Source organism: Chelonoidis abingdonii, chromosome 11, assembly GCF_003597395.2.
Source record: "Chelonoidis abingdonii isolate Lonesome George chromosome 11, CheloAbing_2.0, whole genome shotgun sequence".
Lineage (NCBI taxonomy): Eukaryota > Metazoa > Chordata > Testudines > Testudinidae > Chelonoidis > Chelonoidis abingdonii.
This window is the reverse complement of record NC_133779.1, coordinates 50,691,462-50,702,801: the sequence shown is the minus strand read 5'-3', so window position 1 is coordinate 50,702,801 and position 11,340 is coordinate 50,691,462. Positions and strand designations below refer to the sequence as shown.

General features: G+C 37.3%; 1 protein-coding gene across 1 annotated transcript in view; it reads left to right on the top strand.

The window, feature by feature from the left end:
* HORMAD1 (HORMA domain containing 1) overlaps positions 1–8,443 on the top strand; it is a 21,557-nt gene extending 13,114 nt beyond the window's left edge. The window contains exons 9-14 of the mRNA XM_075071380.1: positions 317–573; positions 1,784–1,850; positions 4,560–4,636; positions 6,076–6,159; positions 7,287–7,385; positions 8,264–8,443. Of these exons, the coding sequence (XP_074927481.1) occupies positions 317–573; positions 1,784–1,850; positions 4,560–4,636; positions 6,076–6,159; positions 7,287–7,385; positions 8,264–8,344 (665 nt within the window). The 3' untranslated portion in view covers positions 8,345–8,443. The remainder of the gene's footprint in view (positions 1–316; positions 574–1,783; positions 1,851–4,559; positions 4,637–6,075; positions 6,160–7,286; positions 7,386–8,263) is intronic.
* Positions 8,444–11,340: the final 2,897 nt, after the last annotated feature.

Genomic DNA, 11,340 nt, shown 5'->3' with positions numbered 1-11,340 from the left:
CGTGTTAGTCTGGATCTGTAAAAGCAGCAAAGAATCCTGTGGCACCTTATAGACTAACATGTTTTGGAGCATGAGCTTTCATGGGTGAATACCCACTTCGTCGTCATGCATCCGACGAAGTGGGTATTCACCCATGAAAGCTCATGCTCCAAAACGTCTGTTAGTCTATAAGGTGCCACAGGATTCTTTGCTGGAGTAACACTATTTGTTCAAAGAAAAAAATCTGTTTCATTCAGATATGTGTAAAACTTTTTTTCCCAAGAGTAAGAACACACTTCATCATAAAACAGCGTATTTTGTGAATTATTTTCCACAGTTACACCACCTGATTACCAGCCTCCTGGTTTTAAAGAGGGTGATTGTGACACAATGATATTTGAGGGGGAGCCTATTTACCTAAATGTGGGCGAGGTGCCAACCCCTTTTCATATGCTGAAAGTTAAAGTGACAACTGAGAGAGAACGAATGGAAAATCTTGATAAAAACATGCTAAAGCAAGGAGACTATAAGGTGCCTACGCAGTTAATCACACTGGACAAAGATGATCCAGAAGAACAGGACCAGCAAATAAATGTAAGCGCTCAGACGTTGCTACATGCTATTTATATTCAAAATGTTTACAATTTGAACTCTCTTGAAAAGGGTCAGTAACCATTTATATTGTCCACTACTGCAAAGTTTTAATAAAAAATTCAGATGCCAAAGATATTCAAATAAAATTACATATAGTCCTTTAGATCTTTTCTCTTCTAAATTTTACTGCTCAGACTGGAGCAATCAGTTCATTTTTATTTTTGTAACAGATCTACAGTGAACTAGTGCGACATGATGGTGCTGATGGGCTGCAGTATCTTTAGTATGAAATCCCATGCAATGTTTCATAAAATGGAAGGGAGTACATGATAGTCATGGTGTCCTGGATAAATTCCAGCTCAGTTATATTATGTCTATAATTCATCTCCCCAGTTATTTTAATTGAACAGTTATTCTTCATTTTATATCCTAAACTGATATATAGTGTTACTAGCATTGGTAAATTTTGTGCAGCATCATAGTAGTAGATGGGAGATTAAGTGTCTAACTTTGGATTTCCTTGCTACATAGGGCATTCATCCTGCAAACAGTTATGCATATGATTAGCATAAGTGAACTTAATGGACTAGTCACATTAATAATGTTACTTGCATGCATAACCATTTGCAAGATTGGGTCCTAAATGTGAGGAATTATTATTGGTAATCCTGAGCAAAGACTAAACTATTTTTGGTGGGAAAATAGTTGTGCCATATTTAAAGTTGCAGCAAAGTTTTTATTTGACACAATCTTGGCAAAAACCAAGGGAGATTAACTTCCCACAGGCATGGAATGTATGACAGTCACATGTGCCCAGCTGTTGATACTTGAGTGTAAGAGGTTGCCATTAAAATTTTAAGCTGAGTACAGATTGGTTTTTGGTATCAGTTGGAGATGAAAGTGACTATCTCATGGAGTGTGTTATTGGGAGTTTTGTAGGCAATATAAAAGTGGCAAGGAATATAAGAAAATGTTCCTTAACTTCCTATTTACATGTTTTAAGATTTGGGTGGACGGTGGGTGTCCTGATCACTAAGCTAAGGTTTTGTGTTAATAATTACACAATGCCATGATTGAAGACCCGGGTCGTCATCCTAGCAGTTTAGGGCCAAATCTAATTAGTTCAGTTTAATGTTTTTATATGATTATTTTTATTCCGTTGAGAATACTTTTAAATTTTATATTGTATCTTCTTTCTTTTTTTATATAGGAAGATTTTGTGGCAGATAATAAAATGGAAGTTCAGAAAAATGCAAATACATCTGTAAAAGTTGGAGGTAATAAGTATACAGTTCAGGACAGCTCAGCTCTTTCCACCTGGTTCCTATTTTGCTGAAATGAGAAGTAGACTATGTAACATATAGTACTACACTCAGTTTTACACACACTGTTATCCCTTTTGATCCACAGGATAGCCAAAGTTCAGAGCCCTATATGTTGTTTCCATTAGGAGAAGAAATTGATTATAGAGCCCCAGATTTTCTTGATACAATCTCGTTTATTTACAAACATTATACATAAAGTCCTGTTTCCCTGAACTCAGTAGGAATTAAACAGCAGGAGACAACTCCTTTGCTTTCTATTCAAAACTTGCCTTTCCAGCCAGCACTCTGTGCCAAAAGATTTTTCCCATAGCTTTCTCTTAGGGCCACATTACCAGCACTTCTGTACTGTCTGCTTGGCTTTCTTGCTACTTTTGGGTGTCTGAAGCCACGTCTAGACTACGCGCCGGATCGGCGCGTTAAAATCGATTGCTCGGGGATCAAAATATCGCATCTGGTCTGGACGCGATATCTCGATCCCAGAGCGTGCTTAGATCGATTCCGGAACTCCAGCTAGACGACCGGACTTCCAGATTCGACACAGCGAGCCGCGCGGATCGATCCTGCGCGGTGAGGACGGGTGAGTAAATCGATTTTAGATATTCGATTTCAGCTACGCTATTCTCGTAGTTGAAATTGCGTATCTAAAATTGATTTAATCTCGTAGTGTAGACCTGGCCTGTCTCTCTCGAGGAAAAAGAGTTCCACCAATCAAAACCTAAGTCCTTACATTTGAATCTCCTTAGGCCATGTGATTCAGCTTCTACTCAATTTTTTTCCATTTGCCTGTGTTTTGGGTGCTACTGCTGTGGTTTCAGCCACCTGGACAAAAGTTGGTGGTTATGCCCTGATTATAACAAGGTTTAGCTCAACCCACAACAATACTAGTAATATATTTGCTATGCCTTTCTTTTATGTCACTGGTTTATGTTACAAAGTTTTTGCATGCTGTTGTCAAATGCACTTTTCATTTTTTCTGTTCTGAATTTTTGCTGGGCTCTATTTATATCTTATCAGTTAAAATATGTTTAATATTTAGAATAGAAAAGTACTACATCACTTGAGATTTTATCTAAAAAATACTTTTCCCCCTGAAACATTACAGAAGTAAAACAGGCAATTGTCTGTTATTGCAAATTTATGGTGCAGAATTTTTGGCACATAGCATAAGGGCCAAATCCTGCTTCCATTTCAGTCGATAGGAGCAGGGTTTAGCTCTAACATTTTAATCATAGGTTTCAGAGTAGCAGCCGTGTTAGTCTGTATCTGCAAAAAGAATAGGAGTACTTGTGGCACCGTAGAGACTAACATTTATTTCAGCGTAAGCTTTCGTGGGCTACAGCTCACTTCTTCGGATGCATAGAATGGAACATACAGACAGGAGATATTTATACATACAGAGAACATGAAAAGGTGGAAGTACGCATACGAACTGTAAGAGTCCAATCAATTGAGATGAGCTATCATCAGCAGGAGAAAAAAAAAAACCTTTTGAAGTGATAATCGAGATGACCCATAGAAGGTGTCAGGAGAACTTAACATAGGGAAATATATTAAATTAGTGTAATGACCCAACCATTCCCAGTCTCTGTTTAAACCTAAATTAATTGTATCTAATTTGCATATTAATTCAGGTTCAACAGTCTCTCTCTGGCGTCTGTTTTTGAAGTTTTTTTGTTGCAAAATTGCCACCTTAAAGTCTGTCACTAAGTGGTTAGAGAGGTTGAAGTGTTCTCCCACTGGTTTTTGAATGTTTGATCCTGATGTAGATTTGTGTCCATTTACTTTTGCGTAGAGATGTCCGGTGGCCAATGTACAATGGGCAGAGGGGCATTTGCGTGGCACATGATGGCATATATCTATGTTAATGTCTCCTCAACCTTCTATGGTCATCTCGATTACCAGTCAAAGTTTTTTTTTCTCTGCTGATAGCTCATCTCGATTGGACTCTTACAGTTGGTATGCGTACTTCCACCTTTTCATGTTCTCTGTATGTATAAATATCTTCTGTCTGTGTGTTCCATTCTATGCATCCAAAGAAGTGAGCTGTAGCCCACGAAAGCTTATGCTGAAATAAATGTGTTAGTCTCTAAGATGCCACAAGTACTCCTATTATTTTAATCATAAAATCCGTTCAGCAGAAATTATTCAGCTCTGGTCATGAGTTTTCAACAGTCTGCAACAAGACGCAGGGCCTGATCTGTAATGCATAATCTCTCAGTTAGTCATTAATGTGAGTGAATTCTTTGAGACTGTTAGTAAGGACTACTTACAAGTCTGCAGAATCAAGCCCACAGATTCTAAAGGCATTTTATATAAATCTGTGTTACATAGAAATAAATGTCTGTTTACTTTCCTGTTTGCAATAACAGGATATAGTGGGCCTGATTCTCATTTATACTAATGCCCTTTTACTGTCCGTGTAAAGGGGCTTTCATGTAAATGAGAATGAGGCCCAGTGAGCTAAAGACAGAAGGCACAGGAATTCCCACTAATGTTAATAGTTACTTCCATGCACAGATGGGAGAATAGAGCCTTTTCCAAGTGTCTGGCTATCCTGGCTGTCACATTTATTAGATGCATATCACCTTGATGTCTGAAAACAAAAATGTAAAAAATGCTGTTAATTTAATATTAGAACTTGTTTTAACAAACCTTTCACAGAATTAAATTTAACTTGTGAAGAAAATGAACTTATGAGGTCTGAAGAAAGCCAGAATAAACCTGTTTCTAATTCTCAGGTATAAAAGCTATATTGTCTTCCAGTCATACTCTTAAAATACTTTTTCCTAGGGGTTTGTGAAATTTCTTTATTATTCAAAGTAACATTTTGAATGTTGAGACCTCCCGAGCAATTAATTAATGTACAAGGGACTCTATACATAAAGTTATTAACAATAAAATGCATGTATATTTTGTCCTGAACAAGATGTTTAACAATAAAATGACTCAAATATTCAAAATTGTAAAAAATCAATTAAAAGCAATAGCAAACAGCTGTTTCTTCAGTTCTAACATTTCTGACAGACTGGGCAATATGAGCAGAAAAGAAATGGAGTTCCATCATCATAATGCATCATTAATAAAGACTCTTCCCTTTAGAAATGTCTTTTTTTTTTTTTTTTTTTTTTTTTTTAGCACTGACAAACCTATTTACTGGTTGCATTTGCAAGTAAAGAATTGCAGTAGTCAGATCTTTAAATATGAAAGTATTTGTGACTGATTTCATGTCTCTCTTGCTAAGGAAAAGGTCCAGCCTGGCAGCATTCCAAAGATGGTGTATATTTTAATTATAAAACATATACAAATTGAGTGATATGCTACTATCAATTTAACACCCTCCAACTGTTTATACTAGGAGATGGACTCAAGGAAACACTACCAAAAGGAACCTCCAGGCTGGGAACTCCCATCAACAACCACTTAGAACCATCTGGCAAAATTTCTGTTTTATTTGGCTTTAATTTAGTAAAATTATGTGACAACCATAATAGTCATTTAGCTTCGGTAGAAATCTCTGCTTTTAAATGTTGATGGAAGCCTAAGGTAAATCTGGGTATTGTAATAATGACTATTCTTATTGTACTCTCTGAAAACAACACTGATGGTACGTCTTCACTACCGGCCGTATCGGTGGGTAGCAATCGATTTCTCGGGGATCGCGTCTCATCTAGACGCGATATATCGATCCCCGAACATGTTCCTGTCGACTCCGGAACTCCACCAACGTGAACGGCGGTAGCGGAGTCGACGGGGAGCCGCGGACATCGATCCCGCGCCGTGAGGATGGTAGGTAACTCAATCTAAGATACTTCAACTTCAGCTACGCTATTCACGTAGCTAAAGTTGCGTATCTTAGATCGATCCCCTCCCCTAGTGTAGACCAGCCCTGAGAGTAGTAACATGTAAACAGAACAGGAGTACTTCTATTACAGATCCTTGAGGCTCAAATGCAAATTGACCCCTTGGTAATAGCCAGTGACTGACTATAACTGAAAACAATTGCACTGATACATACTTACGCATATGCTTTCAATAGGACTACTTGTGCTTAAGTACTGTGATGGATTGGGGCAAACAGAAAGTTGGCATCTTGCAGGATTGAGCCCTTTGTGTCCTAATTTGCCTCTTAATCCTAAAAGAATTCTTTTTTTGAAATAATGCTAATTTTCCATTTTAGGTTGATCAGTTAGCAATTAAAACATCTGAACTTGATGTGTCAGAGAGCAGGACAAGAAGTGGAAGAATATTTCAGATCAACACAGTTAGTATCCTTTTTAAAAAAACAAAACAAAACAACTCTCTATTCCAAATACAGAATGAAATCATGTGCTTAAATACAATTTACAGTCCAGGATTGAAATTCTGGTCCCATTGACTTCTTTGGGACCAGGATTCACTTCAGAGTTTGTTTGGGTTTATTTAGCTCTTTTTATGTTAGGAATATGAACAACACTTTTGTATTCCTAATGGCAAAAAGTTAATGCCTATTTCTAAAAATTACTTCCGTGTTTGGTTTTTAATTGTATAATTTCAGAGGGATTCATGAGGATTTATTTGTATTCTTTGCTTGGCCATGTTCTCTGCCAGCCTAATTCCATGTACTGCAGTGGATCTATGGTAGATGAGAACTTAATCCAGTGTATTGTTTCATATCTCTTATAAAATACTGGGCCAGAATTCTAATCACAGATGTGTGATTTGTACATATCTTGAAAAATCCATTATTACTTGCTTATTCATGCTTATGTGTGGTAGCTAAACTTTTTTAAAATCTACTCTACCTACATGGCGCCTGAGTATTTGGGCTTTACAGAAATGGAACAAGAGGAGTTCTGGGGTGAAAAACCTCAAGCCAGCCTCAGCCCAGGGGCAGTACAGGCCTGTTCTGTGGTCTGTGTGCCCTTCCTCTCTCAGTGGCTATGAGCCTATGGGCTGAAATAGTATCCTTAGCCCCCTGCACCAGTTTGTAAGGTTTAGGGGGACACTTGATCCATGTAAACATGGATTCTTTGGCTGCTTTACTGGCTAGAGTCCCTTGCAGCCTTCTGCTTATGGGGCTGGTATAGAAACGCTTTCCACAGTGGACAGGAGTACATACATATGCCTGCATGGCCACTTCACCCTTGGTCTGCTGTATAGCTCTTGTATATAGATTACTTTTCCTCATAAAAGTTCTGGGACAAATGCTGTCAGTCTCAGTAGATAAAGAAATAGCCTTCATCATTTACAGTTGAGAGAGGAAAATCATGCCTTCCCTGTCTCAAGTCTGAAAAGCTCTTCATTAATTTTTAACACAGGTTAGGGAACAGCAATAGCATCCACAGTGTGCTGCTTTATAGCTATCTGCAGTCTTCTTCTAACACTAATAGTTAATTTCTTTCTGTAAAGGTTGGTGAAAATCAGGCTCAGGAACATTGCAAAAATCGTTTAGTAGCTAAGAGTTCTAGAGAAACCCAGAAGAGAAATTGGTCTGAGTCTCAAAAACTTGTAAGTTTTAAAATTGCATGCAGAAAGCAAAAGGATTTGTTGTTATATTTTGTACATATGGTGACAAGCATTGAATATCTCTAAATGGAAAATAAAATACATAATATAAAGCAAAAAGGTCTGATGATTTTTCAAGATGCTGTTTATCACTATAGCAGTTTTAAATGAGCATTCTTTAATCCCACCCCAAAACCTCATTCAGTATTTTTTGTTTTTGGGTATGCAGAATAATAAAGGGAAATAAATACATAGTTACTACTTCTGTATTTGTCTGTGAAAATAAACCTTTCATTATTGTTACTATTTAAGGTTAAAGATATACAAACATAATTACTTTAGATAAGAAAGAACACAAGAAGTTAAGTAAAGACTGAGGGCCAAATTCTGGTCTTCTTTTATACTTCAGTGGAGTTACTTCTGGTTTATTTAAGTCAGTGGAGTTAAATGAGTGAAAACTAATGTAAGTGTAATCAGAATCAAACCCTGTGTCTTGACAGGTTGATGACGTGCACTACCTACTTAACGTTAGCTTTAGATGTTAAAGTGGAACTTCTGAGAAAATTTTACTTGCATTTGAAGCAGCGTCACAAAGGAGCCTTTGCCCTTAGATCATAAATAATTTTTAACCTCCTTTCAATAGTGCATGAGAAAGTTCTTGTATTTTAACTGATTACTATCAAAATATTATCTCAAGCTTTACAACTGTGAGCACAAATGTCATTGTAAGGATTGGATATTCTTTGCACCGCTTTACGTTTTATATAGTTGATTCTTGTTATGAAGTTCTTTTTCCATGTTAAGATACCTAACACAACTGAAAGAGCCATGGTTTGTGAAAAGCAGGGAACTGAAATGCAGTCTGTATTTTCTCTTGGTAGGTTCATCAGTACGAACTCTCCTCTAGTCAAGATGCACTGCCGAAAAGGAGAAAATTTAGCGAACCAAAGGAGCGGTTTTAGATATCATCTCCCTGCTGTTTATTTGTAGAATTCTTCTCTGTATAGCTTTCATTTGGTGTTTAATATGAATATTGTTAATATTAGAGATAATTTAAGGTTCTTTTTTTTGTTTTTATATGCAGTCAAACAGAATGTATACACAGGAAAAATTCTGTCAAGAGACCCCAGTTTTTGCAAATTGAAAGTTATTTTTTAAAGGGGGTTCTATTCCAGTCTAGAAGGATAGAGAGGGCATAACCATTCATCTGATCTGAGAAAAACTTTTTAAGCAAGAAGATTTTTAGCGAAGCCTTCAGTAACACCTTTTCTTTAGAGATTTTGCTGAAATCCTATTAGTGTACAGTGTATACTCTTGGAAGTGAAACTATGCAAAGTTTCCACTGGTGTCTTTTCCTGGACCATACTCAGAAGCTTAAGAATTTTTTGTTCATAACATACCTTATGGACTGAACATGAAAACTAAAATCTTAACTTTAATTTTGAGTTTTGGTAGAATTATGTCAGGAAATTTGGTTAAGAAAATTGTGTAGTCATTCTATAATAATACTATAGCTTATCTTTTTTTATTATCTCTAAGAAGCAAACTTCAGGTGGCCTGATTGTGTTCATTTCTCCCATTGGTACTTCACCCAAGCTTAAAAAAAGAAAGAACAGCATTCACGTCTTTAGTTCCTAATTTTGAACTGAAATGTAGGAATCCATATGCAGCTCTGATGCCAGATATATATATAACAGCTAAGTGTTATCATATTGTGTGTGCTAGGTAGCTATGCCAACTACAGTAGTACCAGTTATAACAGGCTATAACTAAATATCTGAAATATAAACAGCTCAGCTTTTATGTATGTGAAATGATTAATTGCAGCTGTTAGAAACAGTGCCATTGCATGTTTTTTCAAAAAATAAATTTAGTTTGCTCTTTATAACTTTAAATCCACTGGAATAATGCTCTTTATAAATACAGGTAACAACTACTGCTGTATTTGGATTAGATATGAATAGCTAAACATTCCTGTCCTTGAATTTTAACTTTTAAGCTAAGAATATCTTCTTATACTATTTCCTAATTAAAACAATCTTAATAATTTGTGACTCTTTAATTGTTAAATATAATGACCCATACATTTGATTTGAGTAGATGATTGACTTTTTTAACGAAAAGTTCATAAAGGCTGAGGACTTCCACTTGGTGTGTCTTGCTTGTTTTAGAGTCTGCCAGTTTTACAGCCCAAATAAAATATGTACTGTTGAAGAAAAATTGCCTCTCTACATAGTTCTGTTTGTTTTATTTTAAGAGGAAGAATCACAGGATCTAATGTATTTGAGAACAATTTAACGGAGAACATTAGTAAAGATATTGTTTTATAGATTTTGCATAATAATAATGTAGAATGATGCAATATGATTCCTACAATTATTTGCATTCTGAAAAAACCAAACCCAAACAAGTGCACCCTGTCTCTTTTCCTATTCTCCCATTTCCCCCGTGTAATACTTCCTGGTTCAGACTTTATCTGTCACACCTCAGGAATTCTGCTGTGCTCCACTCTGGAGGTCAGACCTATGCTGCAGTTTTAAAGGAGAACCCCTGCTTACCCATCTTCAGCTTAGATTTGTGCTTTAATATTAGGGCATAAATAGTACCTGCTAAGCCTTGTTTGTTTCAATCAGAGTAATTTGTATGCACAGATGAACACATTCTATTCATAATATATCAGGAGCTGCAATAGAGTTCCTTGCGTAGGGTTGAATTAAGAAGGTTCCTAAATGCAAAATGCCATTTTGCATGCCATTTATGTGCCGGATAGAGAGAGAGAGGTTCATCTGTGCAGGTGATGGCTGGAGGCATTGTCTGTGAAAAGCCTGCACGTGATCCTGGTTGCCATTGGGTGTATTCTATGCTGTCTTCTCCCCGCAGCCTCTCAGTGGTGTCCACCATGCAGAAGTTACGGATGGCAGCACGCCCATCCCTGCCAGACACACCTTTTCTGGACCATTCACTGCTGCTAGTTCACTAGTCCCTGTCCTCCGGCACTACAGCTGGGTAATACATAGAAGTGTGGAAGCCTTCTGTATTATTTGCCACCTTAACACAGCCCTATGGGGACAGCCAAAATCTGGAGCTCATATCAGGAAATTCAGACTTTCCAAGGCTCCTTTAGAGGGAATGGGAAAAGCTTCCTAGCCATAATCCTCAGGAGGAACAAAAAGTTCAAACTTCACAGGAAGTATCAAATTAATCCCCTTGCAATACCGGAAACTAATTAACCTAAGTAACTTTGAACAGGGGAATAAAGTTAGCTGGAAGAGCTGACCATAATTCCTCCTAAGGTACAGAACAGACACCTCTAAAACTGTTTGATATAAAATACATTGACAGTAACAAACCTGATCCTTTAGATCTGTTCTGTTTAATTCTGACATGTAACTAACAGGATCCTGACACGTTGCAAAGATGTGTGGATACTGGTTCCATTTCCTATAGTGTTGATGACCTGTGGAATCCCAGGGCAGTCAGATGTTCATTACTTACTCCTGAGGGCATTCTGTGCTGAAAAATTTAAAATTCTGTGCACAACTTTTTAAAAATTCTGCACATTTTATTTGTCAAATAAATGTGGAGGCTCCAGCATGGCACTGGGGAACACAGGCCACTGTGTTAGCCAAAACATACCCAATACCATGTGCTTCTTATAAGCATAACAACTGTGCAGCTCTCCCCCTGGCCCCCACCCCGCAACCCCCCAGGTCACAGACTCAGTGGTAAAGCTGAACCCAACCCTGAAAGCCCAAGGACAGGGACTAATTTTGTAGACAGCTTTAACAAGATTTATCTCCCAAACATTTTTTACAGCCAAGACTCCCCTTTCTGTCTCTCCTTCTGCTGTCCACATGACATACTACATCTCGTTCAATATACAATATGCTTAAATATTGCACAGCATGCACTATGATACAGTATTGCACAGCTGCCTAGCAGATGCTGGGATGAGATA